We start from the raw sequence: 16726 nt of genomic DNA, 5'->3' as shown, positions 1-16726 counted from the left end.
CAAGATCTCCATACCAAGATCCAGGTCAGAAACTTCTATCTCCCAGCCTCCAGATTAGGGTCACTGGTGACCCTTCCAGTTCTGGATTGTAGTTCATTCCAAATATAGAAAAGTTGACAACCAGGAATAGCCACTACAGGTTGGGTTTCGTTTTGTTTTGTTTGTATTTCATTTGTCCCAGTAGAAGATGGTCTGAATCCAAGCTGATGGGTCCAGGAACAACCCAGGCTGGATGCTCACCAATACCTTTCTCGACACTGGTTCACACTGCTTTCATGCTGTGGACTCTCCCTTCTCTGACCATGACCCAGGGGAGGGCGGCTGCCTCTAGTCACATCTCAGTTCTAAACAAAACACAGGAGTTCCCTAGGTCAGTGAGAGATCACCTATTGTCACAGGCTGTTGTACCCACTGAGACACTGTGGAAGAGCAAAGAGCAAGCAGTGAGGTGGGTGGCGGCCTGACATGGGTCAGGCACCTTGAGAATGTTGGCGAGGCAGTGAGAGTGGAAGCAGGCTCCAGCTGATGTGTACAGAATGGTCTCCACATCATTCTGAAAGCCTGAGAATTAAAGATGTGGACAGTAGAGTTCTCCTGCTCCAGCGATTATAAAGCTAGCTTCAATTCCTGTCACCCTCTGTCTATCTCAATCCCTGTAACTTGTGACGATTTTAAACTTTATATTCTGGGGCTATTTGGAATTCTCCAAGTTTCTGGGTCAACTGCACACTCTTGGTATTTAAACATGATTAAATGCTGAAACACTGCGCATGAAGAAGCACTGGAGCAGGCTCATGGTTGGTCTTGATTTTTAGGATTGGGTCGGTACAGGATGATTACCAGTGCAGCCATTCTTTATTAGTATGATTAAATAATATGTTTGTATTAATTCTTTGAGAATTTCATAGAACTTATTTTGAAGATATTTACCCTTGACTCCTAGCTCCCTTCCTCCAAGCTCCATCCACCCTTCCTTGTTCCTCCTCCCTGCCTCTCCCCATTTCCTGTTTTCTTTTTTCCTCGAATCTCTTTCCCCCTTCCCCTTTCTCCCCTCCCAACTCCCTTCTGGTGTGTTTTCATCCTCCTACCCCCTCCCCAGCAGAAGAGGAAGAAATGAACACGTCTGACCAAGGAACCACCAGCACAAAGAGGACATCAATTAGCCGAGGGGTCTCAGTCACATCCAACCTGGAAGAGCGGCATCTCACAACTGAAGCCAGAAACTACCTAGATGAGGACGACTATGAGGAAAGCCTGGAAAAATTAACATTTCAAAGTAACTGAGCACTGCGGGAGGGGTGGGGATGGGGGGGAAACACTGCTGGGGGGGGGAAACACTGCTGGGGGGGAAAACACTGCTGGGGGGGGACACTGCTGGGGGCGGGACAGCTCTGGCTGAGCAAAAATGAAAGAGCTGCTCAAGAAAGATCTAAGCATCTTTTTCCATATAAAGGGGTACTCTGGGTTTCTGGCAGCGGCCTCCCACCTACCACATGTACCCTCTGGTGAAGACTGACCCATCTTCTCACACAGTGCTATGAGCATGGAAGCCTGCAGAGCAGCTTAATGTGGAATGTGTCCTCCTTGCCACAGTCACTTGCATTTTAACTTGGCTAAGGAAGACCCAATGCCTTAATGCTAAGAGTATGGCCAAATGGGAACTGTTAAAAAACAAAACAAAACAAAACAAAACAAAACAAACAAACAAAATACCCTGAGGATGTGGAGAACATTCTTTTAGACATCCCTCCAATCAAACCATTAAGAAACCATTTCACCTCCCAGCATCTAGGATCCATTTTTCTGACCTTTATTTTCTCTGAGATCTGAGTTAAAGCTGGGGGCACAGTGATAAACCCGAGACAAAGGCAGAATCCCTGGTTTCCAACCTCCCTGGCGCCCAACCTGACTCAGCTCACTTGCCCCTGTGCATCAGTCCCTGACCTTTTGTGGCACTTTCTCCCCATTGCATAGTCCTGGCTCCTCCCGTACACCCAGCTCCAGACTCTTCCACATGGCCATCCTTTCTATGTTTCAACAAGAGAAATCCCTCCCAGTGGAATTTAAGTCAATGAATATCCTTTTTTTTTTTTTTCACTTTAAAATATAGACACAAAGTAATAGCCAAATGAAGCATTCTTATGCACCATGGCAGGGACTGCTGCAGCAGTGGGCATTTTAAAAAATAAGAGTATTTTAAAGGAAAAAACTCATTCCCATCACTATCGGTGCCTGTGTCCCTATGTAAATCCCCGGATGTGCGCCTGTGCACACACTCACTGTGGTTTGGATCCCCAGCCGACAAGATGCAGAGCACAGACAGCCACTCCGTAGAGGAGGTTGGAGAGGTGGAGAGCAATCCAGTGAGCAAGGCAATCGCACGCCACCTGGGCATTGACATTTCTGCAGAAGGCCGCTTGGCCAAGAACCGGAAGGGCATCGCCATTATCGTCCATGGGACGCCCTTGTCAGGTATGCAACAATCCCTGAGGGGAGACTGTCAACAGAGATGCCACGACTCCTCCATACAGAACCATGGCAACCTCTGCTGTGATCAGGGCAGATCCTAAGAGTTTCATCTGAGGAACAGCATTACAATGCTCGCAGGCATATACCCAGAGTGGGGGGCAGGAGGTGGGGGGTGGGGTGGAGAGACCAAAAAAGAGATCTAAATTTTTGGGTCTTCTTTACCACAGTTAGAAAAGACAATGTCTTCCTATTAGAATCAGAGACAGTGGGGGCTACACAGTACTTTAGAGATCATCCACTGTGACCTGTTTTTCAACCTGAGGAGCAAAGCCTAATGAGGGGAATGGTTGTCATGGCCCTGTGCTTAGGAATAGATGCCCAGCTCATGTTCACAGCATGATGCTGCTTCGTCTCCGCTGGTGCTATCTCTGGCCACTTCAGAGACTTGAAGGTGAAGCACTCAGAAATCACTCCATAGGGTACTTTGTTCTGCAGACTTTTGAGCAAATGAGAATCCTAAGAGTCGATGCCCTGGATGTTTTTACAGGAAAGACAGCCAATGCCATCAGCATGGCCAAGTTCTACAACGCAGCCTGCCTGAACATTGACTCCATCGTCTTAGAAGCCCTATCAGACACCAACAACATCCTAGGGATTCGGGCCCGGGAGCTGTGCATCAGAGCTGCCATAGAGCAGTCCATGAGGGAAGCAGAGGAGTCAGGTAAGGTCCATGATTGCAGGTGTGTGTGTGTGTGTACACATGTAAGGGCATGTGCATGTTAAAGTCAGGGGACAACCTTGGGTGTCCTACTTCAGAGGCTGCCCATCTGGTTTATTGAGACAGGGTCTCTCCCTGGTCTGGAGCTCACTGGTTGCACTAAGCTAGCTGGTCGGTGAGTCCCCAAAATCCATCTGCTTTCTTTTCCCCAGCACTGGATCTACAGGCCCTGCTGTTTATGTGGGTTCTAGGGATCGAACTCGGGTCCTCACACTTGCATAGCAAGCACCTTCTGAGCTAATCTCTCACCTCGGGACCTTTACGGGGAAGGCCATTCTTCCTCTATGCAGCTCTCTGAGCTTCCTCTCCTATAGCCCGGTCTGAGGCTGGCGTATGACATGTAGCTAGAGGATTCTCCTCTTCATCCAGCATGCATGCAGAGCTGTCATCCCCTGACCATTGCAGGTGTGTGTGTGACATAGTAGAAAAGCAGACCAGGAAGAGCCACAACCCGTATATTATTAATATTATTAATACTATTAATATTTATTATATTATTATATTATATTTTTATATTTTTATATATTTTTATATTTATTTATATATATTTATATATAAATATATAAATATATATAAATATAAATATATAAATATATTGTGTATATATATTTATATTATATGTTGTTATATATTATATTTTTATATATGTTATATTATTATAATATATTATATATATTATAATATTATTAATATATTATATTATTAAGGTTGGTGTAACACTTGGAGGGGAGACAAAAATGAGTTCACTCGACAGGAGAAAACACTTACAACCATAAAGTGTTTGGTTTCCTTGAGAGAGTAAGTTTGGAACTAGAAGGTTCCAGCAAAGGTGATTTGGGGAAATCTTTGCGGAAATGGACTTTGAAGATTGGGAAAATATTAACAGGCAAACTAGAGACAAGGGCAAGACCAAGAAATCACAGAGGTTGATAGTAAATCAGAGGTGGAAAGGCTGGTTGTATAAACAGATCAATTGTAATAAGCTTTGATTTTCATTCTCTTGAATAAAAAGAGTTGGGGGTGACTGTGGTCTGTCTCCTGGATGTCCAAAAGCGACAGTAGAAAAGTAACTCTCATAATGTAAAGGGAATAGAAAAGCAGGAAGAAATGGCCTTGGTCCAGCTCGCTCTGTGTTACATACGTGATGGAGGACTGAGCAGGGACACTCAGGGATGAGCACAGAGACCTCTAGCCACAGAAACGAGGAGAGTGACGTCATTTACCCTGCAAGGACTCCTGGGAGGAGGAAGCATAAGAAGATGGGTTGAACTTTTGGATCTCAGCATAGAGAAGCCTGGTATGGTCTTCCTAGTACAAGCCAAGAATTCTGGCTTCATCCAGTCACCTGAGGACCATGGATCAGGAGAGCGGAGACACAGGGTTCAAAGCAGGGGATCTGAGTAGAGCTGGATCCTCTCTCTGTGAACAGTCCTAACAACATGACACAGCTCCTGACAGCACCCCACACCTGCTAGTTGATCAACTCCCAGTTCCTCCGCTTGGGATGCTCCTGGGAAAACAAGGTTCTTTACTGGACAGATAAGAGAAATGGTTCCTTGGGGGAAATCCCAGGCAATATCATAACTCTCTCTTAAATGTGCTCCCGTATCTAATAAACCGGTGGTCCGTGCCATTGTGTTAGCATTCCAATGGTCCATGCGATCATGTTAGCCTCCCAGTGATCCAGGCGATCATGTTAGCCTCCCAGTGATCCAGGCCATCATGTTAGCATCCCAGTGGTCCATGCCATCATGTTAGCATCCCAGTGGTCCATGCCATCATGTTAGCCTCCCAGTGATTCTTTCCATCATATTAGCATCCCAGTAGTCTAAGACATTGTGTTAGCATTCCAGTGGTCCATGCCATCATGTTAGCATCCCGAGAAATGATAGGTTTGAGCCTCTGAGCTGAGTACCATCAAGCTGAAGGCAGGCCTTGGGGAGTCCATCAGTGAAGTGAGAGCTGCAGACACTGCAGAGATGCAGTTGTCCCAGAGAAGAAGGGAACTCTCTCGAGAAGACTTGCATGTTAGCAGGAAGAACTGGAAGAGAAGTCGGAGGACAGTTAGATGCGGGTAGGGCCCCAAAGGAAGACACTCAGCAGGGCAGGGAGTAGGGAAAAAGGAGAGAGAAAGGGGAGAGAGGTGAGGCTTCCGTGGCCTCTGCTCTCCTTGCCCTCCTTTGCTCTAGTAAACATACTGTTCTCACTTTATTTATATTCATCTATTTCACAGTTTTTATGCTTGGCTTAGCTATTGACCTATCCATCCTCATGGAACAGGTTAAATAAAATATACCACTGTAGTTGATTTTGTTTTATTTTTATGTGCTACTGGAAATTTTTTTTAATTACATACATCATTGTGACAGCAGTGGTTTGGTTCACTGTTCAGAAAAATTGAGCAGTGAAGGGGACAGGGGCAAAATGATGACAGGGCACAGAAAGGGGATGACGACAAAAGAAAGAAGAAAGGAAAACGCAGGGAGAAAGGGAAAACAAGAAGGAAGTTATGTATTCAAATGAAAACTTTTTTTTGATTTTTAATATTTTTATTACATATTTTCCTCAATTACATTTCCAATGCTATCCCAAAAGTCCCCCATAGCGCCCCCCACTTCCCTACCCACCCATTCCCATTCTTTTGGCCCTGGCATTCCCCTATATTGGGGCATATAAAGTTTGCAAGTCCAATGGGCCTCTCTTTCCATTGATGGCCGACTAGGCCATCTTTCGATACATATGCCGCTAGAGACAAGAGCTCCGGGGTTCTGGTTAGTACATCATGTTGTTCCAACAATAGGGTTGCAGATCCCTTTAGCTCCTTGGGTACTTTCTCTAGCTTCTCCATTGGGAGCTCTGTGATACATCCAATAGCTGACTGTGAACATCCACTCCTGTGTTTGCTAGGCCCCGGCATCGTCTCACAAGAGACAGCTATATTTGGGTCCTTTCAGCAAAATCTTGCTAGTGTATGCAATGGTGTCAGCGTTTAGAAGCTGATTATGGGATGGATCCCTGGATACGGCAGTCTCTAAATGCTCCATCCTTTCATCACAGCTACGAACTTTGTCTCTGTAACTCCTTCCCTGGGTGTTTTGTTCCCAATTCTAAGAAGGTGCACAGTGTCCACACTTTGGTCTTCATTCTTCTTGAGTTTCATGCGTTTAGCAAATTGTATCTTATATCTTGGGTATCCTAAGTTTTGGGCTAATATCCACTTATCAGTGAATACATATTGTGTGAGTTCTTTTGTGATTGTGTTATTTCACTCAAGATGATGCCCTCCAGGTCCATCCATTTGGCTAGGAATTTCATAAATTCATTCTTTTTAATAGCTGAGTAGTACTCCATTGTGTAAATGTACCATAATTTCTGTATCCATTCCTCTGTTGAGGGACATCTGGGTTCTTTCCAGCTTCTGGCTATTATAAATAGGGCTGCTATGAACATAGTGGAGCATGTGTCCTTTTTACCGGTTGGGACATCTTCTGGATATATGCCCAGGAGAGGTATTGCTGGATCCTCCGGTAGTACTATGTCCAATTTTCTGAGGAACCGCCAGACTGATTTCCAGAGTGGTTGTACAAGCTTGCAATCCCACCAACAATGGAGGAGTGTTCCTCTTTCTCCACATCCTCGCCAGCATCTGCTGTCACCTGAATTTTTGATCTTAGCCATTCTGACTGGTGTAAGGTGGAATCTCAGGGTTGTTTTGATTTGCATTTCCCTGATGATTAAGGATGTTGAACATTTTTTCAGGTGTTTCTCTGCCATTCGGTATTCCTCAGGTGAGAATTCTTTGTTCAGTTCTGAGCCCCATTTTTTTTTTTGGTTTTTTTTTTTTTTTTTTTTTTGGTTTTTTTGAGACAGGGTTTCTCTGTGTAGCCCTGGCTGTCCTGACACTCACTTTGTAGACCAGGCTGGCCTCGAACTCAGAAATCCGCCTGCCTCTGCCTCCCGAGTGCTGGGATTAAAGGCGTGCGCCACCACGCCCAGCTTCTTGAGCCCCATTTTTTAATGGGGTTATTTGACTTTCTGGAGTCCACCTTCTTGAGTTCTTTATATATATTGGATATTAGTCCCTTATCTGATTTAGGATAGGTGAAGATCCTTTCCCAATCTGTTGGTGGTTTTTTTGTCTTATTGATGGTGTCTTTAGCCTTGCAGAAGCTTTGCAGTTTCATGAGGTCCCACTTGTCAATTCTCGATCTTACAGCACAAGCCATTACTGTTCTATTCAGGAATTTTTCCCCTGTGCCCATATCTTCAAGGCTTTTCCCCACTTTCTCCTCTATAAGTTTCAGTGTCTCTGGTTTTATGTGAAGTTCCTTGATCCACTTAGACTTGACCTTAGTACAAGGAGATAGGAATGGATCGATTCGCATTCTTCTACATGTTAACAACCAGTTGTGCCAGCACCATTTGTTGAAAATGCTGTCTTTCTTCCACTGGATGTTTTTAGCTCCCTTGTCGAAGATCAAGTAACCGTAGGTGTGTGGGTTCATTTCTGGGTCTTCAATTCTATTCCATTGGTCTATTTGTCTGTCACTATACCAGTACCATGCAGTTTTTATCACAATTGCTCTGTAGTAGAGCTTTAGGTCCAGCATGGTGATTCCACCAGAGGTTCTTTTATCCTTGAGAAGAGTTTTTGCTATCCTAGGTTTTTTGTTATTCCAGATGAATTTGCAGATTGCACTTTCTAATTCGTTGAAGAATTGATTTGGAATTTTGATGGGGATTGCATTGAATCTGTAGATTGCTTTTGGCAAGATAGCCATTTTTACAATGTTGATCCTGCCAATCCATGAGCATGGGAGATCTTTCCATCTTCTGAGATCTTCTATAATTTCTTTCTTCAGAGACTTGAAGTTTTTATCATACAGATCTTTCACTTCCTTAGTTAGAGTCACGCCAAGATATTTTATATTATTTGTGACTATTGAGAAGGGTGTTGTTTCCCTAATTTCTTTCTCAGCCTGTTTATTCTTTGTGTAGAGAAAGGCCATTGATTTGTTTGAGTTAATTTTATATCCAGCTACTTCACCGAAGCTGTTTATCAGGCTTAGGAGTTCTCTGGTGGAATTTTTAGGGTCACTTATATATACTATCATATCATCTGCAAAAAGTGATATTTTGACTTCATCTTTTCCAATTTGTATCCCTTTGATCTCCTTTTGTTGTCGAATTGCTCTGGCTAGGACTTCAAGTACAATGTTGAATAGGTATGGAGAAAGTGGACAGCCTTGTCTAGTCCCTGATTTTAGAGGGATTGCTTCAAGCTTCTCACCATTTACTTTGATGTTGGCTACTGGTTTGCTGTAGATTGCTTTTATCATCTTTAGGTATGGGCCTTGAATTCCTGATCTTTCCAAGACTTTTATCATGAATGGGTGTTGGATCTTGTCAAATGCTTTTTCCGCATCTAACGAGATGACCATGTAGTTTTTGTCTTTGAGTTTGTTTATATACTGGATTACGTTGATGGATTTCCGTATATTGAACCATTCCTGCATCCCTGGGATGAAACCTACTTGGTCAGGATGGATGATTGTTTTGATGTGTTCTTGGATTCGGTTAGCAAGAACTTTATTGAGGATTTTTGCATCAATATTCATAAGGGATATTGGTCTGAAGTTTTCTATCTTTGTTGGGTCTTTTTGTGGTTTAGGTATCAGAGTAATTGTGGCTTCATAGAATGAGTTGGGTAGAGTACCTTCTGTTTCTATTTTGTGGAATAGTTTGTGAAGAACTGGGATTAGATCTTCTTTGAAGGTCTGATAGAACTCTGCACTAAACCCATCTGGTCCTGGGCTTTTTTTAGTTGGGAGACTATTAATGACTGCTTCTATTTCTTTGGGGGATATAGGGCTGTTTAGATCATTGACCTGATCTTGATTCAACTTTGGTACCTGGTATCTGTCTAGGAACTTCTCCATTTCATCCAGGTTCTCCAGTTTTGTTGAGTATAGCCTTTGGTAGAAGGATCTGATGGTGTTTTGGATGTCTTCAGGATCTGTTGTTATGTCTCCTTTTTCATTTCTGATTTTGTTAATTAGGATGCTTTCCCTGTGCCCTCTAGTGAGTCTGGCTAAGGGTTTATCTATCTTGTTGATTTTCTCAAAGAACCAGCTCCTTGATTGGTTGATTCTTTGAATAGTTTTTCTTGTTTCCACTTGGTTGATTTCACCCCTGAGTTTGATTATTTCCTGCTGTCTACTCCTCTTGGGTGAATTTGCTTCCTTTTGTTCTAGTGCTTTTAGGTGTGTTGTCAAGCTGCTAATGTGTGCTCTCTCTAGTTTCCTTTTGGAGGCACTCAGAGCTATGAGTTTTCCTCTTAGAAATGCTTTCATTGCGTCCCATAAGTTTGGGTATGTTGTGGCTTCATTTTCATTGAACTCTAAAAAGTCCTTAATTTTTTCTTTATTCCTTCCTTGACCAAGGTATCATTGAGAAGAGTGTTGTTCAGTTTCCACGTGAAGGTTGGCTTTCTATTATTTATTTTGTTATTGAAGATCAACCTTAGTCCATGGTGATCTGATAGGATGCATGGGACAATTTCAATATTTTTGTATCTGTTGAGGCCTGTTTTGTGACCAATTATGTGGTCAATTTTGGAGAAGGTACCATGAGGTGCTGAGAAGAAGGTATATCCTTTTGTTTTAGGATAGAATGTTCTGTAGATATCTGCCAGATCCATTTGATTCATAATTTCTCTTAGTTTCTCTGTGTCCCTGTTTAGTTTCTGTTTCCATGATCTGTCCATTGGTGAAAGTGGTGTGTTGAAGTCTCCCACTATTATTGTATGAGGTGCAATGTGTGCTTTGAGATTTACTAAAGTTTCTTTAATGAATGTGGCTGCCTTTGTATTAGGAGCATAGATATTCAGGATTGATAGTTCCTCTTGGAGGATTTTACCTTTGATGAGTATGAAGTGTCCCTCCCTGTCTTTTTTAATGACTTTGGGTTGGAAGTCAATCTTATCAGATATTAGAATGGCTACTCCAGCTTGTTTCTTCATGCCATTTGCTTGGAAAATTGTTTTCCAGCCTTTCATTCTGAGGTAGTGTCTATCCTTTTCTCTGAGATGAGTTTCCTGTAAGCAGCAAAATGTTGGGTCTTGTTTGTGTAGCCAGTTTGTTAGTCTATGTCTTTTTATCGGGGAGTTGAGTCCATTGATATTAAGAGATATTAAGGAAAAGTAATTGTTGTTTCCTGTTATTTTTGTTGTTAAAGTTGGCATTCTGTTCTTGTGGCTGTCTTCTTTTAGGTTTGTTGAGGGATTACCTTCTTGTTGTTTCTAGGGCGTGGTTCCTGTCCTTGTATTGGTTTTTTTCTGTTATTATCCTTTGAAGGGCTGGATTCGTGGAGAGATAATGTGTGAATTTGGTTTTGTCGTGGAATACTTTGGTTTCTCCATCTATGTTAATTGAGAGTTTGGCTGGGTATAGTAGCCTGGGCTGGAATTTGTGTTCTTTTAGTGTCTGTATAACATCCGTCCAGGATCTTCTGGCTTTCATAGTCTCTGGTAAAAAATCTGGTGTAATTCTGATAGGCTTGCCTTTATATGTTACTTGGCCTTTTTCTCTTACTGCTTTTAGTATTCTATCTTTATTTAGAGCATTTGTTGTTCTGATTATTATGTGTCGGGAGGTATTTCTTTTCTGGTCCAGTCTATTTGGAGTTCTGTAGGCTTCTTGTATGTTCATGGGCATCTCTTTCTTTAGATTTGGGAAGTTTTCTTCTATAATTTTGTTGAAGATCAAATGAAAACTTTTGTTAAGGTTGTGTCTAGAAGCTCTTATTGAAATATGGAGAGTGTGACAGAAGAGAAACAGCTAGAGGCTCGTGGACACTGTAAAGAGACTGTATCAGTGAATCACAGAGTGGGCAGGAGAGCCAGAGTCCATAGTGAAAAATGGTCGAGACTGAGGGGAGATGCTAGTGGCCAGTGCTTCTGAGGAAGCTGAGGGGAGCAGAGCAGAGATGTTGGGCCTGGTGAGGGGCCTGGTGGAGAGTCTGGTGAGTTAGAAGACTAGCACCCTTCATAACTGCTGTAGAACTCAGCTGTGACTTTTTCCACTAGGGGGTTAGGCGTCCCTAGTCCTCCAGCAAGTGCAGTGTGGCTTCTCTGTACATAGCCCCAAATCCTGGGAGAGGGGAGGAGGGAACTGCAGGAAACGATAAGCTGAGGGAACTGTAGCTATGAGGGAGCCCTGGAGAGTTATATGCTGAGATGATTGGCAGGAGCTTTGAGGCCGAGTCTCCCCGAGACCTAGAGGACCACTGATGTTGCTTGGCTTATGAGACAAAGAATGTGTCCTCCACCCCTGGTCTCCTTCAGGGGTGCCTAGTCCATCTTTGAAGTCAGAATCCCAGGGGGCACAACGAGACAGGGCAAATATGTCAAGCAAGGGGGCCACAAGAAGACTCTGAGGCTCAGGGCTGGCACAAAGGCACTCTAACAAGTGCTTATCTAAGTAGACTTTAACTGAAATTTTAGAAAGGGGAGTATTTCAAGAGGGAGCTGAGAAGGTAGCAGTCTGCTTGGAAGGAGAGTCAGGAACAAAACGGAGAAATTAACTGCATGGGTGAAGGTCCCATTTGCTAATAACCACACACTTCTTGTTTAATTCGTTCTTCATTAGAGTTGGTTCTGCTGAGGGCAGAAAAAACTCTGCCCTATCTGCTCCTCGACCTTACCACTGCCCAAAAGCTCAGAAGGTTAAGGGTCAGATTGTCAAGGCAAGGCCTTAGTGCACAAGCAACTTAAGAAACCCTTGGCTTCTGGGCTGGGAAAGAAAATGGGCACAGACGGTTATAAGAGCTATAGAAAAGATGGACAATATGGTAGTTTGAATGAGAAATGACCTAACACACACACACACACACACACACACACACACACACACACAGCTCAAATATTTGAATATTTGGTCCCAGCTGGTAGGGACCAAAATAAAAACTAAAAGTCTATAAAATTGCCTTTGGTCATAGTATTTTATCACAACTATTAAAAAATAAAAGTAACTGATGCAGGCACAAAAGAGCTCAGAACCCCAGGGGAGCCATCCTCTGATGCTCAGTGGGTGGAGCCTCTTCTTCCCACCCAGGTCAGTCAGCTGTATGTGAAGATTGCTCAGTATTCTGTAAGAGAGTAACATAGGCTGCAGTGTATTGTCCCCCACTGTCCTTTCCTTCATATGATGCCTTTTACTGAAACCCTACCTTCTTCTAGCAGCTCATGAGTCTTCAGTGACCCAAAATATTGTGGCACCAGCACGACTAAGCACTGAGAACTTGGGCAGGTTTACCTCAGAGCTCACTCTAATAACCCAGGAATACAAAGTTCCGAAGACCGTGCGCGGGAGCGTGTTGCTCCCCAAAGGCAAGGCGGACAGCCACTTTACTGGGTCTCAGAAGCAGCATCACCAGCACCAATCTGAAACACCGCAGGTACGCAGGGATCCCTGGAAAGAGAGTTGGGAATCCTTCCTACCCCTTCACAGCATCCTGCGGCCAGGCCAGCACCCCGTGGCTGCCCTACACCACTCCTTCAGAAACTAGTACCCAGCTACCTGGTACCCAGTAAGCACTATTCTATTACTGGCACCGCACTGGATCCCAGAGGGATGACAATGACAAAAGCAAGGTCTCCCACTCAAGCCGAAGTAGTGACGAGTAGATCATGCTCACAAATTGCCTGGAGCAAAACGGTGACAGGAGATAGCCACAAGAGAAATTCAGTTGAAACTTTTAGAATCTCATAATAATAGTAATAATAATCTCCTATGACTCAAACAGTACAAGAGGAACATAAAGAATTGTCCTATTAAGATAAGTGGTGCAGGGCTGTAGGGAAAGTCGGAGTAAGTCATAAAGAAGTCATTTGGCCCCAGCCACACGCTGAGGAATGTAAACCGCCATCTTGGCAAAAAAGCCGTGCTAAAGGCAGAGACATACAATGAAATCGAGAAATAAGCAGTGGGTAGAGAGTGAGGGCCAGTGAATATCAGCCCTTAAGATGTGAGCGGAAGGGCTGGAAGGACTTGCCAGGGACCACACCCAAGGTCAAGCGTGTGGTCACTGGCAGAGAAACAAAGGCAAAAGTAGGAAGCAGGTCTGAAGTGAATGCAGCCCCAGGGGACTTGTCACCCATGGTAATGCCTGTGTTCCCAAGCCATCTGCACTCGTGTTCCCCACAGGCGGACGGAGCATCTCAGGGGCTAAACTGGTGCCCAACAAGGTCTTTTATCTGCACCTCCCCTATAAGTGTGTTTTGTGTTCATAGTACCCTGTGAGCTGGAGCCCCTGGCTCGTTTTCTTTGGGAGCCCCAGCCTTTAACCCTCTTCCCTGAAAGCTATGACATTCTTTATACCGATGCTCGTATTTGTTAAAAATAGGGTGTCATGGTAAGTTTTGCTTGTTTTCCTTCTATCAATCTAGAAGTAAAGACTTTTAGAATGTTTTGGGGACAGCAGAAAATCCCAGTTCTGACTCTAGCCGCCCCCCATCTCTCTCTCTCTCTCTCTCTCTCTCTCTCTCTCTCTGTAAACAGTAACCCTAAAAGTCAGAGTAGAAATCAGAACCTGTATACCACATGTGTGTGTGCACACGTTAGCACACACAAGCACATACAATCCTGTACTGCTCAACATGACAAAACCCAAATGAATTGGAGACAGATTCTGAGCTGATCTCTCTACCTGTGCACTGGTCCCCATCCCTTTCCCTCTTATCCAATTCAGGGGTTAAATCCATGGTCCTTGCCCTCCCTTCTTCCTTTGTATTGTGTTCTTCCTTTTTTTTTTGGGGGGGGGGGTTGGTTTTTTTTTTTTTTTTTTTTTTTTTTTTTTTTTTTTTTTTTGGTTTTTTCGAGACAGGGTTTCTCTGTATAGCCCTGGCTGTCCTGGAACTCACTTTGTAGACCAGGCCGGCCTCGAACTCAGAAATCCACCTGCCTCTGCCTCCTGAGTGCTGGGATTAAAGGCATGTGCTACCATACCCCCTCCAGCTCCTAACTCACTCTTCAGATTCCCTTCATTGTTTCCTCCAAGGACCCCTTCCTCTGTCTCAGTCGCCCCTGATCTCCTTCACCAGTCCCATCCAGACATCCACCTGCCTTCCGATATTCCACCGCCACCATCGCTTACCAGATTCCATACACGCTGAGCTCCCGTGTACTCCTAAATCAGCTCACGCACACAGCTCCCTCACAGAGATGGTTCTCAAGTTCTTGTCTCAGTCTGCCATGGTTCCGAGCTTATATGATCCTCCTGTGATTCTCCACCCCTTCACTGCCCCGTCATTCCCTTGCCCTCTCACTTCCCCACCACACACCTCCCTGCCGTGAATATTACCAGTTCCTGGGTAATGTGCTCAGTTTCTGTGTCTCCCGTGAGAGTGGTAAGAGCCATGGAGGCAGCATCAATTGCTGGTCCTGTTTGTTGTTGGATGCCTACCTAGTCCACGAGGAGGGCCTGGTGCATGATGGGAACTCAGTAAATATCTGTTGGGTGAATGGGCAGTCAAATCCGGGTCAGGACACATACAGAGAACCTCCCACAATATCCTTGAAGCTTGAAGCTACCACCATTCCTGAGAGAAGTAGGGAATCGTGCCATTTGCAATACAGTCCTCATTATTTAAGGAGCCTGCAAGAGTTGTGTGGTATTTATTATCATTATTATTATTATTTATTATTATTATTATTATTATTATTATTATTATTATTGTGTGCGTGTGTGTGTGTGTGTGTGTGTGTGTGTGTAGGCTACATTGCCTGTATGTATAGTTGTTGAGACATAAGGCTGGCTTCTGATTTCCTGCCCTTCTCCCACTCATCAGATCTCCTCTAGCCCTCTCCTCCCCGGCCCCACCCATCGGCGGCTCAGCGTCAGCGCCAGTATTGGCGGGGAGACCGGGCTGATGAGCTGCGTGCTCCCAGATGACCTCCTCATTCAGATCCTGGCTGAGCGGATACAGGTGTGTGCATCCCACCCACACAAAGCAGCAGGCTTGGAACTCACACACTGAACCCATGCTGAGAGCTGAGATGCTAGGCCATCAACCCTCCTCAGTGGCTCAGAGCCCTCGGGACTCAAAGGGTCCCTTGCTTGCCTTTTGTCAGCTCTAGCCCATGACCTCTATCTGTACTCCAGTTGGAAGCTACTCTTCTTTTTAAAGAACCAGGGAGCAGGTTTCACACCAAAGAAATAAAGCAAAAAGAGCAATGTGATAAAAAGTATAATGTGAGCCGCTGGAAGTCCAAGCTTGCCTGGCATGGTAGTGTGCACCTGAAATCCCCGCGCTCCGGATGCTGGGGCATGGGATTTCGGGACTCAGACCAGGCTGGGTTGCATAATGAGATTTCTGTCTCAAAAATAAAACATGGGTCTCTGGAAATTGCAGTTTTTTTTAAAAAAAAAGTTTTCATAACGTAATGTGAAACAGATTAATATGTAAAGCAAATTTACATTTTACATATTTGCAAATAATGTCACGTGCATTGACACAAACCTCGTACAGTATGAGATCAGTGTTACTCTCTCTGGTTAGTAGGTCTATGGGTTTTACATCTCCTTTTATCTTTCTCAATTCTTCTTAAAGGCATACTGCTTTTAAGGTCAAAACCAATGTGATTTTTTTTTTTATGAACTTGGGGGGACTGGAGCTGCAGTCCAGTGAAAGAGTGCCTGCCTGGCTTGCTCAAGGCCTTGGTTTTCTCTCCAGCACCATGTGGACACATGAAAAAAACTACGTATGCTCTGGAGTCACAACAAGCAAGGCCTGGGGGGGTCTCAGAGCTGTGCGTTTCCTTTAGTTTCTCACACTGGGCAGCTATTAAGCACATTTCTTTCATGTGTCTGTGTGTATAGGGTGTGTGTGTGTGTGTGTGTGTGTGTGTGCATGTTTATATCTGTGTGCACATGGGTTAGAAGCCATGGGTTGGAAACTGATATCAGTCTCATCTTCATTTGTTCTTCACTTTTTTTTTTTTTAAGATTTATTTATTTATTATATGTAAGTACACTCTAGCTGTCTTCAGACACTCCAGAAGAGGGCGCCAGATCTCGTTACGGATGGTTGTGAGCCCCCATGTGGTTGCTGGGATTTGAACTCTGGACCTTCGGAAGAGCAGTCGGGTGCTCTTACCCACTGAGCCATCTCACCAGCCCCAGACCTGATTTTCATAAATTAAAAGTGAAGAACAGGGCCTCTGGGCCTCCCAAGTGCTGGGATTACAAGCAGCCCCCACAGGCCTGATACCTTCTTGGGTGCTGGGGATTCAACTCCATCCTTCATTCAACTTCATCCTGGAGTAATACCACATTGCAGGAGAAACCGTTCTTCAGTGGTTGCAACACCAAGATCATTACAGTCCAGTTACATTGCCAACGTCATTCCACTCCAAGGCAGTGGGCTGCTAAGAAAACTACAGGCCTGGGAGACAACTTAGTGGCAAAGGGTTTGCCTGC

General features: G+C 44.3%; 1 protein-coding gene across 1 annotated transcript in view; it reads left to right on the top strand.

The window, feature by feature from the left end:
* The window catches only part of Hydin (HYDIN axonemal central pair apparatus protein), a 361694-nt gene that overhangs the window by 249028 nt on the left and 95940 nt on the right, over positions 1-16726 (top strand). The window contains exons 38-42 of the mRNA XM_085843582.1: positions 1103-1276; positions 2299-2472; positions 3017-3190; positions 12489-12703; positions 15096-15233. Coding sequence (XP_085699708.1) covers positions 1103-1276; positions 2299-2472; positions 3017-3190; positions 12489-12703; positions 15096-15233 — 875 coding nt within the window. The remainder of the gene's footprint in view (positions 1-1102; positions 1277-2298; positions 2473-3016; positions 3191-12488; positions 12704-15095; positions 15234-16726) is intronic.

Source organism: Mus caroli, unplaced genomic scaffold (genome assembly GCF_978045245.1).
Source record: "Mus caroli unplaced genomic scaffold, Mus_caroli_1 scaffold_10, whole genome shotgun sequence".
Taxonomy (NCBI): Eukaryota; Metazoa; Chordata; class Mammalia; order Rodentia; family Muridae; genus Mus; species Mus caroli.
This window is presented reverse-complemented; position numbering and strand designations above follow the sequence as displayed.